The 14,643-nt window shown below is 37.3% G+C and overlaps 1 protein-coding gene across 2 annotated transcripts; it reads right to left on the bottom strand.

The window, feature by feature from the left end:
• Positions 1 to 5,630: 5,630 nt before the first annotated feature.
• LOC113046040 (glial fibrillary acidic protein-like) lies at positions 5,631 to 11,686 on the bottom strand. Of its 2 annotated transcripts, none has more exons than XM_026206885.1 (9): positions 11,065 to 11,686; positions 8,619 to 8,679; positions 8,450 to 8,545; positions 8,045 to 8,206; positions 7,783 to 7,908; positions 7,419 to 7,639; positions 7,286 to 7,329; positions 7,113 to 7,193; positions 5,631 to 6,789 (listed from the first exon to the last, which is right to left on the bottom strand). In XM_026206885.1, the coding sequence occupies exons 1-9, from the start codon at positions 11,559 to 11,561 to the stop codon at positions 6,782 to 6,784; spliced, it is 1,296 nt and encodes a 431-aa protein (XP_026062670.1). In that variant the 5' UTR covers positions 11,562 to 11,686; the 3' UTR covers positions 5,631 to 6,781. The 2 variants fall into 2 exon arrangements, with proteins under 2 accessions (XP_026062670.1, XP_026062662.1); XM_026206877.1 differs by having other exon boundaries at positions 7,108 to 7,193; positions 11,065 to 11,682.
• Positions 11,687 to 14,643: the final 2,957 nt, after the last annotated feature.

The raw sequence follows: 14,643 nt of genomic DNA, 5'->3' as shown, positions 1-14,643 counted from the left end.
ACACATTGTTCTAAGTACTCCCTTCCAGATATCTAAGATGTTGTTTGCCGTTAACACTTCTTTAAAGTACATCAGTGAGGACAGCATGTAATTATGCCTTTCAATGCCCTTGTTCCAGAGTTGCCTCGCTCCAAAAATAATCATCCAATATTTCCCAATTTCTTCACATAGGACTCAACTCAAGTCAAGTTCTGTCAACTCAGTGCCCACCTCTGTGAATGTCAAGCATCGCTGTGAAATGTTTTAGTGACCTCAAAGTTTGATGTTCTGAAATTAAATTTTCTTTAATGAGATTTGATTAGGACATTTATTGGCACAGTGTTTTTGAGGATATCTACCAAGCTGGGAAATAAATGTTCCCAGATTGCGCTAGGGACATGTTTTGAAAAGCCATATTTCTCAGTATAAGAGGTTTTCTATATACACATGGGATCTTGACCATAAAATTCACTTTCTGTCCATTCCATTAGAAGAGTGGTTCACAGAAAGTGTGAGAGTGGACCCTAGTTACGTTTCTGTGTTTGGAATGCAGTGAATTATAGTGTGGTTAACTTCCAAAGAGGTACATAGCAGGACAGGTACATGTTCCCCGAACTAGAAAATACAAAAAACGTCCAAACCAAGTTAAGGTTGACAATTTAATTGAGGTTCAACAAATAAAAAACAAATGCAATATGGATAAACAAATGATAAAGATTGGCTTATTGAATATCAGATCCATTTCTACGAAAACACTTTTTGTAAATAATATGATAACTGATCATAATATAGATGTGCTCTGTTTGACAGAAACTTGGCTAAAACCTGATGATTACATTATTTTAAATGAGTCCACCCCCCAAGATTATTGTTATAAACACGAGCCGCGTCTAAAAGGCAAAGGGGGAGGAGTTGCTTCAATTTATAACAACGTTTTCAGGATTTCTCAGAGGGCAGGCTTCAAGTATAACTCGTTTGAAGTAATGGTGCTTCATATAACATTATCCAGAGAAACCAATGTTAATGATAAATCCCCTGTTATGTTTGTACTGGCTACTGTATACAGGCCACCAGGGCACCATACAGACTTTATTAAAGAGTTTGGTGATTTTACATCCGAGTTAGTTCTGGCTGCAGATAAAGTCTTAATAGTTGGTGATTTTAATATCCATGTCGATAATGAAAAAGATGCATTGGGATCAGCATTTATAGACATTCTGAACTCTATTGGTGTTAGACAACATGTTTCAGGACCTACTCATTGTCGAAATCATACTCTAGATTTAATACTGTCACATGGAATTGATGTTGATAGTGTTGAAATTATTCAGCCAAGTGATGATATCTCAGATCATTATTTAGTTCTGTGTAAACTTCATATAGCCAAAATTGTAAATTCTACTTCTTGTTACAAGTATCGAAGAACCATCACTTCTACCACAAAAGACTGCTTTTTAAGTTATCTTCCTGATGTATCCGAATTCCTTAGCATATCCAAAACCTCAGAACAACTTGATGATGTAACAGAAACTATGGACTCTCTCTTTTCTAGCACTTTAAATACAGTTGCTCCTTTACGCTTAAGGAAGGTTAAGGAAAACAGTTTGACACCATGGTATAATGAGCATACTCGCACCCTAAAGAGAGCAGCCCGAAAAATGGAGCGCAGCTGGAGGAAAACAAAACTAGAGGTATTTCGTATTGCTTGGCGGGAAAGTAGCATATCCTATAGAAAAGCATTAAAAACTGCTAGATCTGATTACTTTTCTTCTCTTTTAGAAGAAAACAAACATAACCCCAGGTATTTATTCAATACAGTGGCTAAATTAACGAAAAATAAAGCCTCAACAAGTGTTGACATTTCCCAACACCACAACAGTAATGACTTTATGAACTACTTTACTTCTAAAATCGATACTATTAGAGATAAAATTTCAACCATTCAGCCGTCAGCTACAGTATCATATCAGACCGTGCACTATAGACCCCCTGAGGAACAGTTCCACTCATTCTCTACTATAGGACAGGAAGAATTGTATAAACTTGTTAAATCATCTAAACCAACAACATGTATGTTAGACCCTATACCATCTAAGCTCTTAAAAGAGGTGCTTCCAGAAGTCATAGGTCCTCTTCTGACTATTATTAATTCCTCATTGTCATTAGGATATGTCCCCAAAACCTTCAAACTGGCTGTTATTAAGCCTCTCATAAAAAAGCCACAACTTGACCCCAGAGAACTTGTTAATTATAGACCAATCTCGAATCTCCCTTTTCTGTCCAAGATACTAGAAAAGGGGGTATCCTCACAATTATATTCCTTCTTAGAGAATAATGGTATATGTGAGGATTTCCAGTCAGGATTTAGACTGTATCATAGTACTGAGACTGTTCTCCTTAGAGTTACAAATGATCTGCTCTTATCATCTGATCGTGGGTGTATCTCTCTATTAGTTTTATTGGATCTTAGTGCTGCGTTTGACACAATTGACCACAACATTCTTTTGCATAGACTTGAACACTTTGTTGGCATCAGTGGAAGTGCATTAGCATGGTTTAAATCGTACTTATATGACCGCCATCAGTTCGTAGCAGTGAATGAAGATGTATCATATCGATCACAAGTGCAGTATGGAGTACCTCAAGGCTCAGTACTAGGGCCGCTACTCTTCACGCTTTATATGTTACCCTTGGGAGATATCATCAGGAAACATGGTGTTAGCTTTCACTGTTATGCTGATGATACGCAGCTCTATATTTCCTCGCAGCCTGGTGAAACACACCAATTTGAAAAACTAATGGAATGCATAGTCGATATAAAAAATTGGATGACGAGTAATTTCTTACTGCTAAATTCAGAAAAAACAGAGGTGTTAATCATAGGGCCTAAAAACTCTGCTTTTAATAACCTAGAACACTGTCTAAGACTTGATGGTTGCTCTGTCAATTCTTCGTCATGAGTTAGGAACCTAGGTGTGCTACTTGATCGCAATCTTTCCTTAGAAAGCCACGTTTCTAGCATTTGTAAAACTGCATTTTTCCATCTCAAAAATATATCTAAATTACGGCCTATGCTCTCAATGTCAAATGCAGAAATGTTAATCCATGCATTTATGACTTCAAGGTTAGACTATTGTAATGCTTTATTGGGTGGTTGTTCTGCACGCTTGGTAAACAAACTACAGCTAGTCCAAAATGCAGCAGCAAGAGTTCTTACTAGAACCAGGAAGTATGACCATATTAGCCCGGTCCTGTCCACACTGCACTGGCTCCCTATCAAACATCGTATAGATTTTAAAATATTGCTTATTACTTATAAAGCCCTGAATGGTTTAGCACCTCAGTATTTGAATGAGCTCCTTTTACATTATACTCCTCTACGTCCGCTACGTTCTCAAAACTCAGGCAATTTGATAATACCTAGAATATCAAAATCAACTGCGGGCGGCAGATCCTTTTCCTATTTGGCGCCTAAACTCTGGAATAACCTACCTAACATTGTTCGGGAGGCAGACACACTCTTGCAGTTTAAATCTAGATTAAAGACCCATCTCTTTAACCTGGCATACACATAACATACTAATATGCTTTTAATATCCAAATCCGTTAAAGGATTTTTAGGCTGCATAAATTAGGTAAACCGGAACCGGAAACACTTCACAAAACACCGTACTTTCTACATCATTAGAAGAATGGCATCTACACTAATATTTGTCTGTTTCTCTCTTGTTCCGAGGTCACCGTGGCCACGAGATCCAGTCTGTGTCCAGATCAGAGGGTCACTGCAGTCACCAGGATCCAGTACGTATCTAGACCAGATGGTGGATCAGCACCTAGAAAGGACCTCTACTGCCCTGAAAGACAGTGGAGACCAGGACAACTAGAGCCCCAGATACAGATCCCCTGTAAAGACCTTGTCTCAGATGACCACCGGGACAAGACCACAGGAAACAGATGATTCTTCTGCACAATCTGACTTTGCTGCAGCCTGGAATTGAACTACTGGTTTCGTCTGGTCAGAGGAGAACTGACCCCCCAACTGAGCCTGGTTTCTCCCAAGGTTTTTTTCTCCATTCTGTCACCGATGGAGTTTCGGTTCCTTGCCCATGTCGCCTCTGGCTTGCTTAGTTGGGGTCACTTCATCTACAGCGATATCATTGACTTGATTGCAAGTAAAAACAGACACTATTTTCAACTGAACAGAGATGACATAACTGAATTCAATGATGAACTGCCTTTAACTATCATTTTGCATTATTGAGACACTGTTTTCCAAATGAATGTTGTTCAGTGCTTTGACGCAATGTATTTTGTTTAAAACACTATATAAATAAAGGTGATTGATTGATTGATTGATTGATTGATTGACAGCAAATAGTATTTTATTTTTCCATTTTAATTTGCTCCAACAATTGCGTTTCCATGACTGTCCAAAAATGGCTTGCAAAAACAAACAGTGTGGCCAGACAAACTTAGATGGAATCCATCTGACAAACCTTTTAGATCGGCTAATGAATCAGCATGCCATTGACCCACATACTGAACTTCATGTTCGATGGCAGTGCGTCTTTACATCCATAAAAACGCTGCTCTTACTTGCTGTGCCAATAAGGAAAAAATATATATATATTCTCTCTTTATCTGAATTCCCCAGTCATGTCTTTATTCCGTTTTAAGCCTCATTTTTATAGGTTACTATTAGATAAGTTAGCCTCCCTAAATGCAATTTAACAAGGAAATTGCAATGTTAATGTAAAGATTGTTCTTTTTTCATATCAGAAGAAGACCGATTTCTGTCCAGAATGCTTTATTCAGATTGATCTCACCTTGAATTTATGCATTTTAATTTGATTTCCCACCAATAATTCACTGATATTGCAAGTAATGAAACGAGTTCTGTATTTATTATACAAATTCTATATTAACCTTTTTAGACCTAGAATGAGTATGTGACTTTACAAGGGCCCAAAATAGATGCCGTTATGTACTTGAGAGTGAGATATTTCACTTTTGTAAACCTGTGAAAAGATATCAGGGTGAGGATGTTCTTTGTCTTTGAAATTCATTACGCTTGCTCTTCATGATCTTGATATCCAGGGCATAGAAACCTTCTATAAGAGCAAACCTAGTAACTTAAATGCCCTGTCAACAAACCCTTACAAAGACAGCACCTGCAATCCTCATCTAACAAAGTGTGGGATCCGCACTTTATCAGTGACTGTCACACATACCTGTCACTCAAACCTTCTGCCCCCTTAACATGTTCACAAGTGACAGAAGATCACTGTCACTTCCTGCTTTGTTCAGTTTTAAGCCATCATTAGTCAGGCAGAATGCATCAGCTGCAATGCGGATGTGGTTTTGTTGAGTAGTCTTCTTTTATCCACCTTATTTTTAACGTAAGAGCAGATGTGGCCATTTGTAACTTGAACGTGTGAGACTTCGTGTGTCATCTGGCGAACAGTCAGTTATGCTGCTTCATATTACAAACTGGTATTTGTTGTCATATAATTTAATTTATTACCGTAATCATAAACTGTTTGCACTTTGCTATTCTTTTAGTTGTTGTCCTTCTAATCGTACATCTCGCATATTCACAGAAAATAGCTTGCTTCCACATTGCAAAATAAGCTTAGAAACAAAACACATGCTACCAAATAAAACAATATTTTTATTAGTATCAGTATTAGCCATTACATTAAAATGATGTCCAATTCAATATGCAATAATAGTTTGTTCAGTGTCATAGTTACCCGGCAATATGATCATATGAATATGATTTTTTAGTAAAGGTATGACCACATTATTCAAACTGCAGCTAAATTTTGCATATAAAGTATGAAGAAGTTTCACAGAAGTCACTTTCAAACCAAGCAGCTTCCTGTTGGTCAGTGTAGTGTATTCATGTTACAAACGTAAGCACAGTCTCACAATCGTAAGTGAACTCCTCACAAATTCCTAAACAAATGAGTGGAATTCATAGAAATGTTGCTATTCAGTGGTAAAATATGACTGTACCTTAAGACAATCAATCTGACAACAGTCAGATGTTCACATAACAATGAGTTCAGTAAGATAATGTTTTCTACAGGTCAATTAGCAGTCAACAAGCATTTTAAAGCATTTTAACCTGGGTCCAATGAGATGCTTTAGTTCAAAAACATTGTGCATACACAGTGAAAGTGGGAAAATGTGGGGTAAAATGTTCATATAGCACCGCTGACAAAACCCATCATCCCTTTAAAACTCTCACAAAGATCCTGCTGTTACAGTTTCCTTTTGCCTAACCTTAAAACTAACCATCCAGATTCAAAATCTACCAGGTCCAATCCTGTTCTTCTTCATCTAGTACTTAAAGACTACAGTACATTTCAGAATTTATTCTAAAACAGTTTGTGCTTGACAAAGAAACTAGATTCCCCGTGCACCCGCTCTGACCACCAACTACATCTTGTTCTACCTTCTACTTTCATCTGTCCAACCATGACTTTTTATGGCACAATCAGTGAAAACTAGTCTAATATCATGCAAAGACACTTTGCCACAAAAGAACAGATAAAGAAAGAATCCCAGGAAAAGGAAGAGATCAAAATGTAGTTGCTTATTGCTTATAGTGGCTAATATAACTGAATATAGTTCCCAGGAACTATAGACACCTAGAACAGAATGAGCACAGAAAGTTGGCAAGAAATCACATATTTGATCACAGCATACAGAAACATTAGTGATGAACTCTTCAGTTGTGTCCAACCCCGTGTCTGAGACTGATTATGGAAGATCCTTCCTCTCCGTAGTGGACTCTTTAATGATCTTTGAAAGAGAGATTGCATAGGTTAATTTGAGTTCAAATAGAAAACAATGCATGCATAAAAAAAAGATAAATGAACCATTCTGTAATGCAGAGATGCCTAGGGCTAAAGTTGGCTGATTTAAGTATAAATCAGTTAATGACCTTTCATTTGGCCCACCATGCCATTGTCGTGGGGGGGGGGGGGGAAAGCATTATACTGAAGCATATCTTCATTTATAATTGATTTTACCATCAGTTGATGATGAAGTAGGTGTGTATTCATGTAAAGTGGATGTGAAAAACGTTTAAGTTGATGAAGAGCGCCTCCTAGTGTTTACCTCACCATCACGAGTCTCAACAGTTCGCACAACTATGCTCCTCTTCACATGTGCCTCAGGAGTCAACTTAGTGTCCAAGCTGGTGTCTAAAAAAACAAACACACACACACACACACCTGATTAAATAATACAATTTGATTTATGCAGGAATCATCAATTGGATGAAGAAATGACTCGCCTCTAAACTGTAAGTTGGTGAAGTTCTGCACCGGAACAGTGATTCTAGAAGAGCAGGAAGATATTCACTAAATCATATTTGAATTAATTTCATCCAGTTATTGTGGTTGATGCCATTTCTCTACCCTCCTCACCTGCTTTCCTCTCCTTCAAGCAGCTTCCTGTAGGTGGCAATTTCAATGTCCAGAGCCAGTTTGACATTGAGCAGATCCTGGTACTCCTGCAAGTGTCTGGCCATCTCCTCCTTCAGCATCTGGATCTCATCCTCCAGACGGGCCACAGTGTCCTGGTACCCGACCGTCTCTATGGTGAATCGCTCCTCCATCTCTCGCAGCTGACGCTCCAGAGACTCGTTCTTAAGGACAGCGTGAGAAGTTTGCAATGGTTTTATAGAGAATGATGACTTTGCTGTCGAGTACTGTGCTCTACACTCGATGGGTGAATTTGTCTTTGTTGTTGTTCTGAATAAGTCTGGTGACAAGATTGGTGAATACTTACAGTTCCTCGAAGAGATTCCAGGTCACAGGTCAGGCCCTGAATCTGTCGACGATACTCATTGGCCTCTTGCTTAGCTTGTCTCAGAGCCTCTGCGTTACGGTTGGCTGCATCAGTCAGATCAGCAAACTAATGAAATCAATTATAATAATACATTATTTAGTTATATATTAAAATGGTGTAGAAACAAAATGTCATTATATTGTATTTATTATATTATATTACAAATAAAAATCTTCTATTAAAGAGAACCCCCTCATGTAACCTTTGAGCGATACCACTCCTCCGTCTCCTGCATATTGGAAGTGGCCATGGCCTCAAACTGAGCTCTGATCTCCTTCAGGGCAGTGGTTAGGTCTGGCTTGGACACATCCAGATCCACATGAACCTGTTGTGCCATCAGCTGCTCCTGCAGCTCCCTCATCTCCTACACCGAGCAAGGAAGAGGGGGAAAGAGTGAGAGAAGTTTACATGTGAATATAATGGTGTCTGATCTAATCTGATCTTTAGGACCAAGTCTGATAAAGTTGTCCAAATCTGATGTAGCTACAAATAGCCTGATTAAATCAACAGTTTTGAGACAGATATGCCAGCTGGAGTAAGATCAAAGGAGACGGGGATGAAGTGAACAGAGGGAGGTAGTGTGGAGAGAGCGGGACAGATAACACACCTCGTCATGGACCTTCTTCAGGAAATTGATCTCATCCTGCAGAGCATCAATCTTCCTCTCCAGCTGCACACGGTTCAGAGCCGCTTCATCCACATCCTGCAATCCAAAGTGATAGCAATTTGCTAACTTATTCATGATATATGAGTGAGACGAATGGAGCGTTCCTTACTTGTCTGAAGGTGTTGAGGTTGTTTTCTGCTTCTTGCCGTAAGGCAGTTTCATCTTGAAGTCTGGAGGGCGGATAAGAGAACATATCTAAAAAAAGCTTTCTACAAACAATTAGTAGGCCACATATTCAAAATTGATGGGACACAAATTACCCCCAGAGAACCAAGCAGTGATACTGATTGTGTATTTTATTATTTTCCCCTTGAAAGTTTTTTTTTTTGGAAGAAATATTTATTCTTTTTTTTTTTTCTTTTTTTTTTTTTTTTTTTACATTTAAAACCTAAAGACTAACTCATAAAGACAGCCACTTGTTGTCTCATACTGGGACTTTTTTATTTTCTTTTAAAACTATATAATTTTTCATATGACACGATTTCTGAAGGATCACGTGACACTGAAGACTGGAGTAATGATTGCTGAAAATCTGTCAACACAGGAATAAATTACATTGTAAAGTATATTACAATAGAAATTAGAACTAGTTTAAAGCATAAGAAATAATAAGATCCCATAAGATGGTAAGCATAAGAGACTCTTACTGTAAAGGTTTAGTCCTGACTAATAGACTCTCCATAATCTGCATTAAACATCACAATATATACTATATGGTCTGTGAAATTCCCCTACCCTCAAAGTCTATCCTGAATAGTTATTTATGATAAATCGGTGACATCTGTAATGAAAGGCTCACAGTGGAGGTGACCCATGATATTGTGTTGAGTCCTGCAGCAGGGGGCTGGACAGGGGTCAGTGGATCACTCATGCATCATTAACTGCTCACACACACTGCAGCTACTGCTCTTTCCCACGGGGTGGAGTAGATGCACCCCCATTCAAATAAAAGTCATGCATGTACATCCAAAATAAGCACAAGCACAGCTTAGTCACAATGCAACTTTTATTTTTGTTTACTGACTCTGTTGCCATGGTTTCTGAATTCATTTTATTTCACATAAATGTTACTGATGTTTCTCAGATTTTAACAGGGAATTAAATAGATAATTGCAAGTGATGCATACATTATATAAAATAAAGTTTCTAGTTGTTGAAAAAAATATATACATTTTCCTGTCAGTTCTGTTTTGAAGAGATACTTATAAATGTTTTCACTTTGTATCTTAAATCACATTTGGTCTCTGAGTGATCTGGTATGGGAAACACGCCGGTGGTTACAGATTCTAGTGAGTTTAAAGGTATGAGGTTTGGAATTCGATTAAAAACGTGGTTCTTCTCTAACAACGGGACATCTGCGCTGGGAGTGTTCAGCCTTTGTGCAAGCCTTGCTGAAGCATTGTGCCCCTCCCTGCCCCCACACCCCTCAGCCAATCAGGCTTTAGTTTGAAAAGAGAGGCAGCATGGGAATAAATGAGTGTAAGAAATGGGGAGCCTCTCATTGAAAACAGAGTTGGGGTGCTATAAATTCACATGGTAACATTGTGATTGTGGCAATTTTGTACTTATGTGGAAAAAATTGATAGAGGTACTGCAGTTGTCCTTTCTTAAAGGATTCTTTGCCTATATGAGAGCTGTTCTAAAGGGCAGGTTAATGGATGGCATTTCTTGGACATGGGTATTGAGCTTTTTTGGGACATTGTTCCCCTGTTGCTCTTAGCATTGTTCTTGGTGTGTCCTGGAATGTGTGATATCTCGACTCCAGCTAGGCACAACTATTCATACGCAAGAAAACCATTTTTTAGGCTGTTTTACTTTTACACGCTGGTTAGACGGATGCTAGCTTTGTGTTGCCAGTTGTTTTCATCATGACACTAATAAATCAAAGTAGCTTTGGTTTCTCACTGTGCTCCTTTTCATCTTTGAAAGTAAAATAATAAACGACCTGACTGACTTGAATGCAGTGCAAGTCACTTGTCTGCCAATTGTATACATGTAAATGTAATGTCAACAGAAGTTACCTTGAAGATCAAAGTTTATTACATTCTGTAAAGAAAAAAAAAACATTCCTTTCCTTCTATATGTATGCGCACATTCTTGCTCTGTATATTTTTCCTTTTTGAAAAATTATATATATATATATATATATATATATATATATATATATATATATATATATATATATATATATATATATATATTAATAAAAGTCTATGCATGTTTTTGAAAATCTTTCTATCCTGTTATGTGTGTGTGTGTGTGTGTGTGTGTGTGTGTGTGTGTGATTTTTAAGTTTTACTGTTAAAATACATTTTTTTTGTCTTTTCTGCAGACCCTTGGGGTACCTGAACCCTAACCCTTAAGTTAATAATGTTTTATATTATATTATATTATATTATATTATATTATATTATATTATATTATATTATATTATATTATATTATATTATATTATATTATATTATATTATATTATATTATTAAGTTGCATTTAAAATCCACCTGGTTCAAAACTCTGGGAGGACACTTTAAATGAGCATAACACATCTGTCCTTACCTCTGTTTAAGAATGGCCAGGTCTGAGGCCAGGTTGTCTCTTTCAATCTCCAGTCTGGCTTTACCAGTGTTAAGGCCGTCCACCTGCCTGCGGAGCTCCCTCAGCTCCTCCTGGTAGATGTCCCCCAGACGGCTGGGCTCCTTCCCCCTCAGCTGGTTCAGTTCTGCCACCAGCATCTTGTTCTGCTGCTCCAGGAAGCGCACTTTCTCGATGTAGCTTGCGAAGCGGTCGTTCAGCCCCATCATCTCCACCTTCTCGTTGGTGCGTGTCTCCCGGTACTGGGCCTTCAGCAGGGAGTCTGCAGGGAAGTCCAGCCGCTCCCCGCCCAGGGACAGGCGCGAGGTGGACAGGGTGATGGGGCTGGAGGTCAGGTGGCGCGGGCTGCTGTGAAGGGACAGCCGGCCGGTGCTGAGGCGGCTGGTGACCCCCATAGATGGGGAGCCACCCGAAGTCCCAAAGCGCTTTCGGTAGGATGAGAAAACTCGCTGGGGCTCCATACCAGAGGAAAATGAGATCGAGTGTGGGTAAACTTGAGGGTTTTATAGAGAAGGTGGGGGAGAGAGGGGGACCCGATGGGGAGGGCAAAGGCCAGGGGGAGAGTATGTGAGCCCAGAATTGTTTGTGCTTGTCCACCCAATCTCCTGACTGCCTCTTTTCACTCTATTCTGTCTGTGTCTCTGGTGTTGGGTGCACCGTGTGTGGGGAGGGGACACAGTCAGTCAGAGAAAATCCTATTCATGCCACTGCTGGAACACATACACCCAGAGACAGACTGTAATGGCACTGCTATTTGACTGTTCTGTCTCACCCCATAAAGAAGTGGTGCTTTATGCTTTGTACCTTTTCTGAGTTAATTTGGAGTTCCTCTGCTACTTGGTCAGAGTCGTTCCAAGAGGGATTTTAATGATGTCACAGAACACTGGGGTGATTGCCTAATTCTTAGTTATAAAAAGTGTCTACCGCTCTCTTTTGTGCTGAACTGGGAACATCACACACATGCTTTTCAGCACCACTGATTCATATCTGTTTACCAGACAAATCAAGTTACCAGAAGATTTGACTCTTTTAACTTTATACAACTATTAAAGGAACAGTTTACACACACACACACACACACACACAATTGTACAATATAAGTCATCATTTACTCACCCTCATGTCATGAACACTACCTGAGCTGCTCTCGGCCACACAATGTAAATTGTCAAGTTGTTAACTAAAACAAATGCTATTAATTGAAATAAAGCTAAAATAAAATAAAATAATATAAATATTTTTAAATTATGTATAAAACATGTTTCATAAAACTATAAAAAATTAAATAAAAATACATTTAAGCTAAATAGTAATATTTAGAAGCAAATAAAATTCATAAATAAAAAGGTCAATTAAAGAAAATTACAAAAACTGAAAAAAGCTATTTCAAATCATTTATATATACTATAAGTGTACATCATACTAAAATAACAGTAAAGTAGACTGTACTGTACGTCTTGTCTGATGTATTCCAAGTCGTCATACAATGAATCTGAAAATACAAAGAAATTAAGTCAATATTTACAGAAAATCTTGTCAGATGTGGAAAAAATTTTACTGAATGGGAGTGTAGCTCGGACATTTTGCTAACTAATTTATAATAAATAATTATGAATGACAAAAAAATATATAATTCATTTATGAATAAATAAATAAATAAGTATAAATATATTTATACAATATATTGCTGGAGGGCAAGAGATAAAGTACAAATGGCTTTGATAAATGGTTTGGTTCATACCCCATCAGCAGTCTACAAAGGAGTAGAGGAGTGTATCAAGGCCCGAGAGACCCTGGGGCACTAGACTCACAGCCAGACAGAAAACAACACACCCACCAATCAGATTGTTAGGAGATGAGCTCATCATCAGCCAGCACTGATGACCAGCAGACTGCAGGATTGTAATGGATGGATGGTCAGATCCAGTGAGAAAATGCTATGTTGGATATTAGGAAAAGTATCAAATTTATTACAAGTTAATTGTGGGGCATAAATTCACAAAGAGAAGAGTAGGGTAAGATGTGTCAGTGGGTCAATTGTGCCTCCCCTTAGTTATTTTTGCCAAGCAAACATATTTTAGAAAGCATTATATTATTATATCAGCATGATATGTGAGGGAGTATACTGTTTTGTTGTTGTTCTTGTTGTTGTTTGTATACTACATTACAACATTTTTGAATCAGTAACTTTTTAAAATATTTTTTAAAGTATCTTATGCTCACTCTGATGCTAGGGTTGCATTAATTTGATCAAAAATACAGTAAATAGTATTGAGAAATACTGTCGTATTTACTATACTATTTGTAATATTTACTGAGAATAATTATTATAGTTTAAACTAAATGTTATATAAAAAGTTATATTTTAAAATGTAATTTAGTCCTGTCATGGCAAATATATAAATATATATAACTACATTATATTAAAAATCTGTTCCAAATCTGTTGTCAATTAAGATTGATAAGAGCAAGGAGAAAAGTTTTAATCAACTTAAATGTGAAAAGGCTCTTCAGTTAAATTTTATTTGCGATATTTGAATTGAAGTGCCATTTAACCAAGCAGAGCCGCGAATACAAATATCATAGATGTTGGACTGGAAATATGATTTCCTCCTCAAGCTGCAGCTGAATTTTTATTTTTAAATATTATTGTTTAAATATTATATTTTCCTGTAGAGCTCAAGACTCATAGACATTGTAATTTTGCCCCAGGAAAATACTGTACTTTTACAGTAAGTGGAACAAAGCTACCTCATCTAACAGGTTCTGAATCCAACTTTATCTGACAGGTCATTTTCATTTCAGTATATTTTCATTCTCTGACCCTAGGATAGTTTCTTGCATAATATTACATACTTAAATTATGAATTTCTTTAAAAATATGAATTTCTTTTTCCAGCGAACTTTTTGTCCCGCACATGTGAGGAGTCCTGCACACCAGGGGAGAACGTCCACTGCTGCGATCAGGACTTGTGCGGCTGAAAGTCTCTTTGTCCAGTCTACAATGAGCCTTGTTATGCTTGAAGAATCATGTATCCGTTATTAATCAACAAATTTTAAATGTAAAATCTGATCAGTATATAGAGAAAATTTAAGTATGGGCACATAAAAACTCCATAAAAATCTCAGTAAATATTTGTCTGGATTAATGATTTCCACTTAATGTTGCTTATTTTTTACATTTAAAAACGTTTCTATTGCTTCAGGTGGGTGAAACAAAAATCAATTATAAAAACACTTTAGTTTGGCCTCAATTCTCATTATTAACTAACCATGAACTATGATTTTTGCCTCCATTAGTGAGAATTGGCCCTTAAAATAAAGTTTTACCAAAATAATAATAATAATATATTTTTTAAGTATCTTTTAAATATGTTAAATATTTAATTCATATATTTTACATATTTAAAGACATTTAAAAAAAACTGCGAGGACAGAGCAACGTGTCATATTTCCCTGCAACATTAAGAGTTGGAATGTAAGAATGTACTTATACATATTTCTTTTTCATCATTCTTTCCTTGAGTTCCATAGCAAGCCAAA

This window comes from Carassius auratus, chromosome 3 (genome assembly GCF_003368295.1).
Source record: "Carassius auratus strain Wakin chromosome 3, ASM336829v1, whole genome shotgun sequence".
NCBI classification, from domain to species: domain Eukaryota; kingdom Metazoa; phylum Chordata; class Actinopteri; order Cypriniformes; family Cyprinidae; genus Carassius; species Carassius auratus.
This window is presented reverse-complemented; position numbering and strand designations above follow the sequence as displayed.

What these genes read in the sequence shown, in the direction of transcription:
- LOC113046040 (XM_026206877.1), bottom strand. Translation starts at nt 11,561, where the DNA reads ATGGAGCCCCAGCGAGTTTTCTCATCCTACCGAAAGCGCTTTGGGACT. An exon ending in CTGGCCATTCTTAAACAGAG is followed by an intron (nt 8,680 to 11,064) that starts GTAAGGACAGAT and finishes TCCGCCCTCCAG; the next exon opens with ACTTCAAGATGAAACTGCCT. An exon ending in ACCTCAACACCTTCAGACAA is followed by an intron (nt 8,546 to 8,618) that starts GTAAGGAACGCT and finishes TTTGGATTGCAG; the next exon opens with GATGTGGATGAAGCGGCTCT.